The sequence below is a fragment of the Corythoichthys intestinalis genome, chromosome 5, assembly GCF_030265065.1.
Source record: "Corythoichthys intestinalis isolate RoL2023-P3 chromosome 5, ASM3026506v1, whole genome shotgun sequence".
NCBI classification, from domain to species: Eukaryota; Metazoa; Chordata; class Actinopteri; order Syngnathiformes; family Syngnathidae; genus Corythoichthys; species Corythoichthys intestinalis.
In genome coordinates, this window is record NC_080399.1 from 48473052 (window position 1) to 48489716 (window position 16665).

At 40.3% G+C, this 16665-nt stretch overlaps 1 protein-coding gene across 3 annotated transcripts in view; it reads left to right on the forward strand.

The window, feature by feature from the left end:
• The window catches only part of furinb (furin (paired basic amino acid cleaving enzyme) b), a 176674-nt gene that overhangs the window by 123413 nt on the left and 36596 nt on the right, over positions 1 to 16665 (forward strand). For all 3 annotated transcript variants that reach the window (XM_057835926.1, XM_057835927.1, XM_057835925.1), the window contains 3 exons: positions 4637 to 4849; positions 10029 to 10129; positions 13093 to 13196. In XM_057835926.1, coding sequence (XP_057691909.1) covers positions 4637 to 4849; positions 10029 to 10129; positions 13093 to 13196 — 418 coding nt within the window. The remainder of the gene's footprint in view (positions 1 to 4636; positions 4850 to 10028; positions 10130 to 13092; positions 13197 to 16665) is intronic.

Sequence of the window (16665 nt, forward strand, 5' to 3'; positions counted from 1 at the left end):
TGGCGCATTGTGTTACTGATAGTACCTTTTGTTACTGTGGTCCCAGCTCTCTGTAGGTCATTCACTAGGTCCCCCCGTGTGGTTCTGGGATTTTTGCTCACCGTTCTTGTTATTAATTTGACGCCACGGGGTGAGATCTTGCATGGAGCCCCAGATCGAGGGAGATTATCAGTGGTTTTGTATGTCTTCCATTTTCTAATAATTGCTCCCACAGTTGATTTCTTTACACCAAGCATTTTATCTATTGCAGATTCAGTCTTCCCAGGCTGGCCGCAGGTCTACAATTTTTTTCTCTGGTGTCCTTTCGACAGCTCTTTGATCTTGGCCATAGTGGAGTTTGGAGTGTGATTGACTGAGGTTGTGGACAGGTGTCTTTTATGCCGATAATGAGTTAAACTAGGTGCCATTAATACAGGTAACGAGTGGAGCCTCGTTAGACCTTGTTAGACCTCGTTAGAAGTTAGACCTCTTTGACAGCCAGAAATCTTGCTTGTTTGTAGGTGACCAAATACTTATTTTCCACTCCAACTTGGAAATAAATTCTTTAAAAATGTAACAATTTGATTTTCTGTTTTTTTTTTTCCACATTCTCTCATGGTTGAGGTTTGCCCATGTTGACAATTACAGGCCTCTCTAACCTTTTCAAGTAGGAGAACTTGCACAATTGGCGGTTGACTAAATACTTATTTGGCCCACTGTATGACTCATATCATGTTTACATTATACACACACTCTTTCTCAACACAGAGTTGCCAGAGAGAAAAAAAACATGTTTTACCACTGCTAGACACACTAAACACGCTGACGTTTACTCTTGTAGCTGGTGGAAAACGTTCATGATACTGTTTACTAACCTTTATTTTTATATGAATTCGAAATCATATTGGAAGTATTGCCTCCTTGGCAGCCACCCTCCACAACTACATGTTTTACATATCAGTTGGCCCTCCACCTGTAGGCCGTGGCCATCTGTTTTCTGTAGCCGAATATTCCCATACCAGCTATTTTGATTTCTTCGATGGGGAGAAAAAGTTCAGGCCATCGTGTAGCACAGCTGACTCACTGACACTGAGCAACAACCAGTGGGAGAGGGTTGAGCCTTGCAGTTACAAGCGAGGGATTTCTCCCTGCATTTATGGTACATAAAAATAGCTAATACCTTAGGGACGGTATGACGGAAAATGTTTGCAGTTTTGAAACTAACGTTTTCATACCACTGTATACCTTGAAACCGGTTATCAGCACATGCCTATTTGAATCACATCTTTGTTCGGGAAAAATGAGCCAAAAAATGGAGAGATTCCGTACATGTGGTGGACTGTCAATCACTTCCAAGTTACTTGTGCCATCTGTGCACCTTCGCATCGTGTGATATGCCATAGACCAAAGCAAAGAAATCCTCCTTTGAAGTATGCCATATTTCACAACCATCTACCTCCATGAACTCCAAAAAGGATTGTAGGATTTAAACACGCCCTTGGAATCTTCTCTTATCATATACTCTTCCCAAAACAAACTAGAATTATATGACAATTTTTCCTGTTTGGCAGACAGAATACTGGTTACACACTGTGCGTAAATAAGCTTCCATATTTGTTTTCATGGGCAGTCAAGTTTGTGCATTTCTTTTCTTCCACCAAAGATTAATCAAGCCGATGGTGGACTGTCTTTTTACTTCCAAACAACTTTAACCGGATCATAAGTGAATAATATTTCAAACTTTCGAGACAGACAGTTACATGTGCTGTACTGAGTGTTTTTCCAACCAATTTCATCGGCTACTACAGTTCACTCTGCTGCTGCTCTAATCATACAAGTGGGATTGGATTTTTTCTTTTTTCAAGCAAGGATATAATGTTTTCACAGTCACTCATTTACTGTTGAGAGGTTTCATCGTGCAAAGCACACAGGTCACAGACTCATTTGCCCAACAGTGGCATTTTGTTGAAAACATGTCAACATGGACCCATTATATCAATTCAATTTTGATTACTTTTTTTGAGTCATGGATTCAATTTATAATGATACTTTAATATAAATATTCTTTTTCCACAACAATGTTAAATTATTGTAAATGGTTCATTATGACACAGGCAATTTATTCAAAACTGAAAAGAAAAATACTCATTAATACTATTTTATTTGTTAAATTAATTCCTCTCTGCCAGTGTCAATCAGAGCTGAGTATTATTATGTTTGTGAAATTTTCATTTCTAGCACTTTTGCATTGACTTCTATTTAGATACTGGTTATAATCAGTGTTGGGAATAACGTCGTTATAAACCACGCCGTTACATAATGGCGTTATTTTTTTCAGTAACGGGGTAAATTAACCAATTATTTTTTCCACCGTTACAACGCCTTTACCATTACTGACGGTCAAAAGCGGTGCGTTACTTACTTTGAATAAATTGAAGAAACTACCAGCCGTAGCGAGTCTACTCTGCTCTGTTTATTTGTCATCCAAGACTTGGGATGTGTTCAGGTTTATGGCAATGAAAATAGTAAACACAAATAGCCTACCTTTGCAAGAACGATGGAGTTGCCGTTTGATACGGTCATAATGTGCAGGTCCTGCACCCATCTGCAGCAAAACTGTTCGTAGCTTTGTAGCGATTTGTAATTTCGGAATCGCTGATGAGTTTAGTAACATACACCAAACAATAAATACAGCAGAATGACCTTTTCGCGTAATTGTGGAAGCCCGTCGACATCTTTACTCCAATTGTCTTCGGCTTGCTCGTTAGGGTCAACATTGTTCACATCCTTAAGTTTGATCACATATCTGTTCTTCACCTTAGTAACTTAGTCTCTTTATCGAACTGGCAAGTTAAAGTTTAATGTCCCGCGAGCCAGACCTGCTTCCAATATGGCTGCGTTGTTGTCAAATCTCATGTGATCCTCCATTCTGTGACGTAAACGCTCGAGCCTAATAGCGCATGTACTTCAGAGCCGGTTGTTTATATGTGAAATGTCTCGCCCTATGTTTGTATGTGTATGTATGTGTATTTGTTGTTAATAAAGTTTTTTTTTTTTTTTCTTTAAAACAAACTTCAGAGCCGGTGTTTTCACACACAAACCGGAACAGCGCGTGCGGCAAACACACACGCAAAACAGATGCAGAGGGATATGATGGCAGAGCATTCAGAGGAAAATGTGTATTTCAAGTTGGTCGAAATTAAAGGAAAGAACGTGCATGTAAAGTGTAATTTATGTCCCGGGGCAAAGCTTTTGTCGACATCTGTGGTAAGCAATTCACATCTGTTTATTTTTGTTGCAGTTCAAGTGTAGGATAAATCTGTTGCTGGTGAGGCGCAATAAATATTACAAGGTTCTATAACACAACTACCTGTCTGTTCTTCTCTATTCAACTGACTCGAATACTGCTCAGAAAATTTCAAATTCTTTGGCATACAACAACTTCTTTTTAAAGTAACAGAAATAGTTACGTTCCCTGGTAACTAGTTACTTTTACTATAGAGTAATTCAGTTACTAACTCAGTTACTTTTTGAAAGAAGTAGTGAGTAACTATAACTAATTACTTTTTTAAAGTAACGTGCCCAACACTGGTCATAATATTGTCGCCGGTCAGTGGATGTTTTCAGATAGTGAATCATTTCAATGAGTGGATCTTGTTCCTTGTCTTAAAACCAGTCCAGTGTTCAAATTTATGTTACTTTTACATACAGTGCCAGAAACAATTGGAATCTTCCTAGTGGAATGCGCTGTGGCCTTGTGAGTCAGCACATTATCTGTATGGGAGATCAAAAACATCCAGGGATATAGGCTACCTCATCTTAAGTGCTCGGTATAAATTAGATTTTCTGGGATATCGCCTTCATATAAAAGTGATGGTAGATAAAATGGTCTTAAAAAAAAGAGACCAATGTAAACTGAACAAAATGGGCATTTTCACAGAAGCTATTTCAAAGCTGTGCAGTGCTTGTAGCAGATGGGCGCCCATTCCCTCTGTCTTATTCCATCATGACCAAAAAGGACATTACCCTGTCTACAGACCTGCAGCTATGAGCTGCATACAGAGAGAAAGCAGGCCACCAGTGTATGATGAGGCAACATTACTCTGTGCCATTAGATTTCAAAAATAGATTGTTAAAATCAAAGTAACCAGTGCATGAAGGCACAATAACGAATATTTTGTCGGGTAACTTGCAGTTTTGCAACGCTGTAAAATCTGCAGATTAAATATAAAATCTTGATGCACTTTTTGAACTGACAAATTACATAATTTGTTACTTCAGTCAGAGGCTTATTATGAGACATAAATCAGCTCAAGATTGTTAGCCCGCTTGTAAAGTGCCCACTTAATAGGATTGACTGTGTGATTTACGGTTTGTGTTTTAGGAGATTGGGATAAAACAGCTATCAGTTTCGCATTGATCTGCTCTCTATATATTCAGCTTAAGTAGGTTTTGTAATTATTTTTTTCACTAATCCTCCTTTTCCTGAAGTTAGGAAGTCATAAAGACACTTATTCTTGTACAGCTCAGTTTGTGGAAAAGAGCATGTATCTGACAAGGCATTTCAGCAGTGGGACATTAATCTCCTGTCTCTGTGGATTACTGTTGTGTAGTCATTTGGAATTATGTGTTAATTTTCTTCCTTCCTCTACCTCAGGGACGTGGTGGACTCGGCTCCATTTTTGTGTGGGCCTCAGGAAACGGTGGCAGAGAGCAAGACAACTGCAACTGTGATGGTTATACCAACAGCATTTACACATTGTCAATCAGCAGCACCACACAATCTGGAAATGTGCCATGGTACAGTGAGCCTTGCTCGTCCACCCTCGCTACCACCTTCAGCTCTGGAAACCCTGGAGAAAAACAGATAGTAGGTTTACACGATGATATACAGGACACAACCAGAATATCTCAGGATTTGTGGTATAACGAAAGGGAACAAGCATAGTTACAAATGTCAAAATGATGCATATTGTTTCCTTTTGTAAGCTTACACATCCAAAATCAATCCTTGTTTTAACATGAACGCACATTACGGAAATCTCTCTGCTGTCAGAATGAGACTGACTGATGTGAAACACACAGGGAGCAAAGCTGGCAATTGCTGGAAAAGCGCAACATGCCTCCTTGGAGCTACTTGTCACGAAACACTTGCCTCAGGGACAGGGAACAGATAACTTACAAATCTAACATTCTCTCTAAGGAGATGCTGCAGGCGGCCAAAACAAATATAGAGGTGTGCTTTTTTGTTACTTTTTCACTTGTCACATTGGATTTTTCTTCCCCAAACATTAGAAGATTAATTGTGTTCTTGTACTCTTCCAAAATGACAGTATTGGTAACATTTGGCATTTTTGTTCTTTCTTCTGATGTTTTTCACAGCTACATTCCATTCAGGTGTGACAGATCGATAGAAAACACTGTATTTTTCATCAGTGTTTCTTGGAAGAGACATATTTGACACTCTTTAGATGTAAGAGACGGACAACACCAAGTATAAATCACCTTTATATGAAAGACATTGCTGAAAGTATTTAGATATGCATATGGAAAATGTCTTAACCTCTAATAAAGGAGAAAATGTTTAAACAAAGCTAGTTCAAATTTAACTATGATCGCCTGTCTTCCTCTACTGGCAAACTTGGGACCTACAGGCAGTCTGCAATTATTTAATGTAATTAATTAACCCTGGGACAAAAAATAAAGAATCCGTCTCCGAGGACAATTGCGTATACATGCCTAGAATGTACAGTACCTACCAAATTTCATTCCATCCAGAAATAACGGAGAAGTAGCGATTTTAGTTAGTGTCCTTCCCAAGAAGAGCAACAACAAAGTGAGATCCTTAGACCCCCCTCCAGGCAGTCTGAAAAATGGCACCACTTACGAGCTGAGCCATTGTGTGACATCAGTTAAATCCATGCACTGATTGACAGGAACACAGGTGCATGGGACAATGGGTATTTGTAACGGTATGAGGTTTAAACCATAGATGACCCAACACTACGATTCCAAAACACTTTAAAATTAGATGAGTGTTCGTCTCCTTTTGCCCTGGCATTGGCTGGTAACGGATTCAGGGTATCCCCGTATACTGCCCGTAGTTAGCTGGGATAGGCTCCAGCACCCCAGCAACCCTCATGAAGATTGGCGGCCTGGAAAATGCATGAATGAATGGATTCCTTGGTTTTCAGCGATCAAATTGCAATTTATACAGTATATAGTATGCAGGGGTTGACAAAATAATGGAAACACCTTTAAAAAATCAACAAAAACTAATTTAATATGGTGTAGGTCCGCCTTTTGCGGCAATTACAGCCTCAATTCTCTGATGTATTGATTCATACAACTTGTGAATTGTTTACAAAGGAATTTCAAGCCATTCTTCTGTTACAATACCCTATAACTGTTTTAGAGATGATGGGGTCTTAATTGAATCTCTAAAACTGACCATAAATGCCTAATAATGTTGAGGTCTGGGGATTGTGCCGGCTATATGAGATGCTCATCTTCATTAGAATGTTCCTCATGCCATTCTTTAACTTTTTTTATGATGCCAAAATGTTAGCTGTTTGCATTATTTTGTCCAACTCCTGTATATGTGTTTTAGGATTTTGGAAACCATAACCTGGCACGCTAGATTGATTGTTCTATATATCCGCTTCAAATATATTGAACATATGAATCTGGGAAAGATCCAATCAAGACCTGTTTCATGGGAGGAACCTTAAAAAAATATACAGCTACTGATTAGACCAGGGGTGGGCAAACTATTCCACAAAGGGCCGCAGTGGGTGCGAGTTTTTGTTGCAATCCATTAAGAGGACACTTTTTCACCAATCTGTTGTTTTACAAGTGCAATCAGTCGATTGCAGTCAGGTGCTTCTCATTTCTGCTGAAACCGCATTGGTTAAACTATCTGTGCTGGGTCAGTTGGAACAAAGACCAGGACCCACTGCGGCCCTCGAGGACCGGTTTGCCCACCCCTGGATTAGACGATGGCTCTTCTCGTCTCACACGTGAAAACATCTTTTCCCGTAAAAAAAAAAAAAAAAAAAAAAACTTTTACTGATGTTCTTTTCCCATCTTTTAATGAGGAAATTAAGTGTATTTTAGAAAGAACTTGGGAAATTGTCCTATCTGCAAAAACCACTTTGCATTACAGCATAGTATTCAACCAGATAGTCACTTCCTGGTCACCTCTGCAGCTCCCGCCTCTTTACCCTGTTTGGCTTACTATCAGAAGGCGACCAATCCACATCAAGAAAAGCTTTTCGTGACGTTCTTTCCTCTTCTTTTAATGAGGAAATTAAATGTATAACTGACAAAACTCCCAAAATTCAACCCATCATAACTACCTAGCTTTTCACTCCAACATTGTATTCAAACAGATAGTTGCTTCCTGGTCACGTCTGCAGCTTCTGCCTCTTTCTCCTGAATATCAGATGACCGCGAAAGTGGTAGGACGGTTGAGGTTTGCAAGACGCTAATACATGATGAATTAATGAATTAGGAAGCACCATCTTGCTTGCAAGGTTAAGGAAACCAGCAAACACTCTTATTTTTAGTTCAGCATTTACTGCACCTTAACAGCATTAATCACAATGAGCTGTTATTGTCTACCACCACTGCCGATAGCAATCTGGACCTTCCTCTGCATTATCTTGAGAGGTTTACTAGCTGGATTCTGCTTCCAATAACCCCACAAGTAGCTTCATCTTCCTGTTGCACCTCGAGTGGAATCTTACCTCTCGCTGCTTTTTGCTCAAGCCGTCTCGCAATGAGAAGGATCGCAGTATTTGGCCAACATTTAAAAAATAAAAGTGGCAAATAGGTGAGATACATACAGTAGTTGTCTATCTAGCATTCTCAAGGACAAGACAACAAGCAGTTTGCGTGATAACACAGGCATGTTTTATTATGCAAATTTACCGTACTGTCAGGACTGGACCAGTGTTGTTTTTGGCAGCCCTTTTAAATTTAGTTTTAGTCTTTTGAACAAAAATACTTATTAGTCTAAACGCTGATTTATGCTTCTGCGTTGCGGTGACGGCGGACCTACGCCGTTAACGCAGATCTGATTTATGACCCTACGCGGTAGCCTGATGTGCGCCTCCACAAAATCCTGACTATAATTCATGTCCACGTGTCGTGATGTGATAGTCAAAGGACTGTAATTGTTCCACTCAGAACGTTGTTTCCGGTTCAGCACTACAACACTGCCGTTTTCAAACATTCGCAAACATCTTCTGTGTCACCTTTGCTTCATCATTTGCATTTACAACATTTGTTCAAAATTGATTAGCTGCAGCTGCAATGCACGTTCCATCTCCATTGCCATTGCGGTCTATGGACGGAGGAAAATTATAGGAATTTGACCAGTGGCCCCCCCAAACCGTACAAAGACAAAACCCCTCTAATGGCTTTTTACAGAGCAATGCGTTCCCTTAACTCAGAACTTGGAATGCTCAATGACGACGTAGGGTCTACCCCGTCGCGCCACCGTCACCATAACGCAGAAGCATAATTCAGCCCTGAGTCATATTTTAGTCATTTCAAAATGTGTTCGATTTCGTCTAGTTTTAGTTGACAATTACTTAAAATGTTTTCGTCTGTAAAACAAAAATGTTTGTTCAATGAATAAATAAATCAAGGTTTCCAATAATTTCGAATGAACATTGACCGATGAGCACATAATTGTAGTATCTACAAGGACATTAACATCTTTGCGATGACAATACACACTCAGCAGGAAAACAGTACATTATTTTCAATTAATTAAACTCACCTGGACGCCACAAACTGTATGTAAAAGATTTTCCAAGAGTTTAAGATGACACTCATCATGTTAATGCTAACTTGAACGCTATGCTAACGCTACAAGTTACATTTAGTATGTGATGATCACTCAGCACAGACCATTACAACCTAAAGCAACATGGCATATCGAGCCAAGATAAAAGAAAAAGAAAACAAGCAGCACATAACATGTGTTTCACAAAAGGCAAGCTGAAGCCTGGAGAGGACACCGGTGAGTAAGCATATGTGTGTGTGGTGGGAGGGAGCAGAATGTCACATGAGTGAGACGACCAAACATTGCTACGATGCGTGCTAACTACACGTGCGATAAGAAATGTCACACATTGTGAATTTATGACGGAAACTATGCCGAATTTTTATCCCGTTTCGTTTTAGTCCTCCAAGACACGTTTTTACCTTGTCATCGTCACATCATCGTCATGAAAAAAATTGTTCGTAAACAATGACGCAATATGTTCGTTATCGTCATCGTTGACGAAAACAACACTGGACTGCATTCAAGCAGGGGACTCGGATGCAGAGTTTTTTTGGCAAACAAAAGGTCTTTATTTTCCAAGTCCTCACTCAGGATAAAAACAAACAAGGCAGGATCTTTAAACAAAAAAATTACTCCAGCGAGGAGGACAAAAACGCGATCAAAAACACAAAGTAACAAACAAGCTCAAATGGCTTATAAAATGCTTCAGGAGCAGATTCACTTAGAAAGGAAATCTGGCTGTGGACGAATGCTGGCTCAAGTGAGCATTATCGGAAGATGACATTCTGGCACAAAACAAAGGAAACTAACTATTTATATGCAGAAGGCAATGGGAAACAGGTGGAACCAATTGGTGATCAGGGAGGACATGAGGACGGGCAAGTGCCCTGAAAGGAGGAGGGTAACACCTTAAAAAAAACTGAAACTCATGTCACGACATGTCAAACCTCACCACGATCTGACTTGTACAATGTTTTAAAAATGCAAAGAAGCTAAATCAGTTCAAATCACAACAAATTCAAAATGGCCTTCACTGTCTCTAAAGCACAATGAGACTCTTGCTTCCTGAACAAACATGCACTTCCATTTTCTTTGCTGTGATTCTTCGCTCTTTAAATGCTTTCCTTTGTTCCCCTGGCCCTCGACTGTCTAACACTCAACATCTTTCACGGTGAATTTTCATCAACACTAAAGTGAGCTACTCGCTGTGTAAAATTAAATGTGTCTCTCCACTTCCACATCTGTCCCTCAGGTGACAACAGACCTCAGGCAAAAGTGCACTGATTCTCACACAGGAACGTCGGCTTCCGCACCACTAGCTGCTGGAATCATTGCTTTGGCGCTAGAGGCCAAGTGAGTTGAATCATTCTTCTTTTACAACCATGCAACCAGCCCTCTAGCCAATTTAATGTAGTTTAATCTTATTTATATGCAGCACTACAGCTCAGAGGTAAATGTGAATATGCATGTACGCACTAGTCTGCCTAAATCCCAGCCCAGTTCTTCCCCCAGCAAAAGGATCTTTTTATCATCATTTAATTAGCCAGACAAATGAGTGACTTTATCCCATACAGACATCAGAAATATCCTACAGCTGATAGTGACATGTTAAACTAGAGATTACCTCTCATTATTTTCTCATGCATGTTTCCTAATTACTGTCATCCGTTCTAATGTGTTTCATTATGTGCTTGTCTTTTGTCCTGCCTTATGCATATTAAGTTTAGCGAGCTTCATAAATCTTGTAATTCCCATTCTAATAATTATCTGGCAGGAATTAAGATGAAACCCAGGGCTGGTATATTGCAGAATTACACAGCAATGTTGGTACAGTGGTATGAAAAAGTATCTGAACCTTTTGGAATTTCTCACATTTCTGCATAAAATCACCATCAGATGTGATCTGATCTTTGTCAGAATCACACAGATGAAAATACAGTGTCTGTGTTAACTAAAACCACCCAAACATTTATAGGTTTTCATATTGTAATGAGGATAGGATGCAAACAATGACAGAAGGGGGAAAAATAAGTGAATCATCACATCACCATTACATTTGCCAGCAATAACTTCAACCAGACGCTTCCTGTAGCTGCAGATCAGTATGGCACATCGATCAGGACTAATCTTGGCCCATCCTTCTCTACAAAACTGCTGTAGTTCAATCAGTTTCCTGGGATGTCTGGCATGAATCGCTGTCTTTAGGTCATGCCACAGCATCTCAATGGGGTTCAAGTCTGGACTTTGACCGGGCGACTCCAGAACATGTATTTTGTTCTTCTAAAACCAGTCTGTGTATTGGATCATTGTCTTGTTGCAGCATCCATCCTCCTTTTAGCTTCAACTGTCTAACAGACGACCTCAGGTTTTCCTGCAAATCATCCTGATGAACTTTTGAATTCATTCTTCCATTAATGATTGCAAGTTTCCAAGGCACTGAGGCAGCAAAACAGCCCCAAATCATGATGCTCCCTCCACCATGCTTCACAGTGGGGATGAGGTGTTGATGTTGGTGAGCTGTCCCATTTTTCCTCCACACATGACGTTATGTGTTTCATCAGTCCACAAAATATTTTGCCAAAACTCCTGTGTAGTTTCAAAGGCCTTTTTGCAAACACTAAACGAGCAACAATGTTTTTTTTAGACAGCAGTGGCTTCCTCGGTGGAGTCCTCCCATGAACACCATTCTCGGCCATAGTTTTACATATAGTTCATGTGTGCAAGGAGTTACTGGACTGCGCCAGTGATTTCTGTAAGTCTTTAGCAGATACTCTAGGGTTCTTTTTTACCTCTCTGAGTATTCTGCGCTGAACTCTTGGGGTTATCTTTGGTGGACAGCCACTCCTTGGGAGAGAAGCAACAGTTCCAAACTCTCTCCATTATAGTGGGCAGGGCAGCTTTAAACATTATGATTGGGCACACACAACTTGGTTTCTTGGAAACTGGTTTCAATTCCTCTTTGAGTCTCCTTCACTTATTTATTTTCCCCCTTCTGTCATTGTTTGCATGCTATCCTCATTAAATAATGAAAACCTATAAATGTTTGGGTGGTTTTTGTTAAAGCAGACACTTTTTTTATCCGTGTGATTTTGACAAAAATCAGATCACATTTGATGGGGATTTTATGTAGCAATGTGAGAAATTCCCAAAGGTTCAGATACTTTTTCATACCACTGTATGGAGAGAATTGACTGTCTGCTAAAATACTTCGAGCTTTTTTTGCCATGGTGAAAAAAACTGCTGTTGTAATTGTCCAAATAGCAATGAAAAAGCTTCCTCATCCAATAAATACAGTATTAGATTTGTAAATTTGCAATAAAGAGCTCTGTCAAAAAACATCTGACATATGACAGCTTTCTCTGCAACCTGCAGATCTTGTTCTAAGTAAAATATATTTTTGGTCGAGCAAACGAATAATTATATAAACATGAAAGTAATGTATGTCTGACCTTGGGGGTAGGCCTCATCACAGATTACATTGAGCATGTTTTCCTCGCTGTAAATGTGTGTGGGTGCTGAGTTCAAAGGCCTTGTTTGTCATTTGTATGTGTCAGTGTGTTACAAGAAGACATTTTTCAAACGCTCATCGCCTGGCGGGGACTACAGACTGTCATCTGTGACAGTGCTGGAGTTTATCAAGCCGTAATCACATCTATAAATTTGCCCTACATGACAGATGGATTCATTCAAGAGGAAGTGTTTTGACTTTCTGCTGTTCCATTACTCCATCATCCGCCCATGCAGTATATGCTGAGGTGACATTGAAAAGATGAGGAATCATGTCCTTGTAAAATCACGAGATGTGCCACTCTCCAATTCTACAGCATTTATGAGAGTTATTAGCTTTAAAGTAAGTCACGTTGCCTTTTGTGTTGTGCCTTTTTCATTCAAATTTGTTTCCTGATCATTAAATATGGTGTCTTCAGTTTAAAAGCTACCTTTTGTGACCAGTGAGCATCATTACAAAGAAGTCTAGACACGTTCCTCCTTGGTATTGTATCAACTATTTTACTGTGTTCACTGAGCTTTAATACCAGTGTTTTACACCATTGTTAAAACCGTAATGTGAAACAGGATAGTTGTCATGGTTAACTGAGATTCTCCTCAGGGTTTCGTCTTTACTTTGATATAGTGTTCTAAAAATGGTCTGCCTTTCCGTTATTAAGTGCTGAATTGTATTCCAACACGGGATACATCCCATTGTAGCCAGAGGTCGGTGAAGCCAGACAGCCCATAATATATGAGGGGAGCCAAATTACTCTTTTTACTGTTGGGCGGCACAAAGATTAAGTAGTCTCTTTCTCACATCTTGGCAGTACGAACCTGACCTGGAGGGACATGCAGCACCTGGTGGTGAGAACAGCCCGGCCGAAACATCTCAGCGCAGGAGACTGGAAGACCAACGGTGTTGGACGCAGAGGTAGTTCGGATTGCATAGTTTGAATAATGAAGTATTATGATGGCATCCTCTGCTGTTTTAAAAAAAATCAATAAAATATTCGACATACAGTATATGGCTCTGTGTGTCGGCCTTAATTAAAGGGCAGATGAAGATTCAATTGAGCATTTTACTCTGTTAAATTGTATTAACGCATCATTCACTTTTTCAAAACACATATTACAAGAAAAAAAAGAATTGGACACATAGTTTTTGAGTTACTGAAATAGCAACATCTTAGCATAAGGGACACACCTCGCTGCCGGCCGCTACCTGATGTCATAATTTGCAGAAGACCTGGCCAGCACTCCAATACGGAAGTTTTAATTGCGAGAGTCATCATTTCAATATACAGTGGGGCAAATAAGTATTTAGTCAACCACTAATTGTGCAAGTTCTCCCACTTGAAAATATTAGAGAGGCCTGTAATTGTCAACATGGGTAAACCTCAACCATGAGATACAGAATATGGAGAAAAAAAAAACAGAGAATCACATTGTTTGATTTTTAAAGTATTTGCAAATTATGGTGGAAAATAAGTATTTGGTCAATACCAAAAGTTCATCTCAATACTTTGTTATGTACGCTTTGTTGGCAATAACGGAGGCCAAACGTCTTCTGTAACTCTTCACAAGCTTTTCACACACTATTGCTGGTATTTTGGCCCATTCCTCCATGCAGATCTCCTCTAGAGCAGTGATGTTTTGGGGCTGTCGTTGGGCAACACGGACTTTCAACTCCCTCCATAGATTTTCTATGGGGTTGAGATCTGGAGACTGGCTATGCCACTCCAGGACCTTGAAATGCTTCTTACGAAGCCGCTCCTTTGTTGCCCTGGCTGTGTGTTTGGGATGATTGTCATGCTGAAAGACTCAGCCACGTCTCATCTTCAATGCCCTTGCTGATGGAAGGAGATTTTCACTCAAAATCTCTCGTTACATGGCCCCATTCATTCTTTCCTTTACACAGATCAGTCGTCCTGGTCCTTTTGCAGAAAAACAGCCCCAAAGCATGATGTTTCGAACCCAATGCTTCACTTTGGGTATGGTGTTCTTCGGATGCAATTCGGTATTCTTTCTCCTCCAAGCATGAAAACCTGTGTTTCTGCCAAATAGTTCTATTTTGGTTTCATCTGACCATAACACATTCTGGATCATCCAAATGCTCTCTAGCGAACCGCAGACGGGCCTGGATGTGTACTGGCTTCAGCGGGGGGTCACGTCTGGCAGTGCAGGGTTTGAGTCCCTGGCGGCGCATTGTGTTGCTGATAGTAGCCTTTGTTACTGTGGTCCCAGCTCTCTGTTGGTCATTCACGAGGTCCTCCCGTGTGGTTCTTAGATTTTTTCTCACCGTTCTTGTTATCATTTTGACGCCACGGGGTGAGATCTTGCATGGAGCCCCAGATCGAGGGAGATTATCAGTGGTCTTGTATGTCTTCCATTTTCTAATTATTGCTCCCACAGTTTATTTCTTTACACCAAGCGTTTTATCTATTGCAGATTCAGTCTTCCCTGCCTGGTGCAGGTCTACAATTTTGTCTCTGGTGTCCTTCGACAGCCCTGTGGTCTTGGCCATAGTGGAGTTTGGAGTGTGATTGACTGAGGTTGTGGACAGGTGTCTTTTATACGATAATGAGTTAAAACAGGTGCCATTATTACAGGTAACGGGACCTCGTTAGAAGAATTTAGACCTCTTTGACAGCTAGAAATCTTGCTTGTTTGTAAGTGACCAAAAACTTATTTTCCACTGCAATTTGGACATAAATTATTTAAAAATCAAACAATTTGATTTTCTGGGTTTTTTTCCACATTCTGTCTCTCATGGTTGAGGTTTACCCATGTTGACAATTACAGGCCTCTCTAATCTTTTTAAGTAGGAGAATTTGCACAATTGGCGGTTGACTAAATACTTATTGGCCCCATTGTATAGCGATGAATTGCACACATGAAGGCTCGAGACTCTATCAATGGCCCTAAAAACCTTCTTCTGCAAGGATTTGGAGGTCTCTTTTTTGAGAGTCAAGCAGAAGAACTTTTCCCCGGCTCCTCGATCGCGGGTTTGTTTTCAACGTTTTAGCGACGGCAGCAACTTTGAAACCCTAGGAAAATACAACCTTGGTGTTTAAAAGCACATAAGTAGACCCTTACTGGCTTTTCTAATTCTAAAATATGATGTAATTAAGTTGATCAAAGTGGGATAATCCTACTGCCTGTTTTTTTGAAATACCTGTTTTTTGATATTGTAGTTGTTGCTGGCCTGTCAAAAGTAGATAGGACAGCTGACAGGTCGTCTATTCATGTGAATTTGATACATTTATTACTAGATCTATATAACTACTCATCTGTTTTTGCAATTACTGATAACTATATAACAGAATGACTGGGGTAAGAAAGGTTCAGAGAGAAATCACGATGCTAGATATAGGCTTACCCCTCTTCCTTTCGTGAAGTGTCGAGCCGCCAGTCAACGTCATCACCATCGTCTGCTGCGCTGAGTAAAGCCTGAGTTATGCTCCCGCGATGCGGTGACTGTGAAGTGACTACGGCGTTAATGAGCATTCGATAGTTCTGCGGTGAGTTTGCTCTGAAATTCACCGCCAAGCCACTAGAGGGGTGTGGCGTTGTGTTTATACGGTTTTGGGGCACGCTTGTCGACTTCCTCTAGCTTAACGGAGAAGAAATAAATAAACAATTCAAGATGGAACCCTTGAATCTGAATCTTCAGCTCATCAACATTGAATTAATGTTGATCATACAAATGTTGAGGCGTAGGTGACGCAAAAGACTGTTTCGAGGCGGTCTGTCCCGACTTTTGATGCCGCACAGAGAGTTTTAGCCTCGGGTGGAAACCAGCAAGCTGTGGTTGCTATCTTCAAACTGGCGTCAAGCACTGTGTCCGGCGTTTTGTCCCAGGTCTGCAAAGCCCTCCAGCCGGATTTGTTTGCCGTGTCCTACAACCAGCCAGTGGGAAGCCATAGCAGATTTCTGGCGGCTATGGAACTTCCCAAACTACATTGGAAGCCTTGATGTTAACGTTATCATAAAAGCACCGAGGCACTCTCAATCAGTGATGATGTATCGAGTGTGAACTGTCTGTTGTTGAAAATTAAACATCAACTCTTTTGACACCAAACCTGTGCTTTATTCTTCATATACTTCAAGTGTGACACGTAAATAAGTCAGAGACTGACAGCAAACATAGGTACACAACAAATGATGAAGTGCACCAACCAAAAATACAATGTAAAGTGATAAAAATCTGGCAGTTTGTGGCCGACTGGGTCACCAATCCGTGTGGCCATTCAATTCAGAACACACACATACTAGTACTTGTCTTGATGGTTCTTCCATTTTTTTATTCAATCACTGGCTGACCTCCTGCCCCGTATTTTCAGCAATCTCCTCCCACGAATTGCTTGCCATTTAGCAATCTTCATAATGTCTTGACGAGA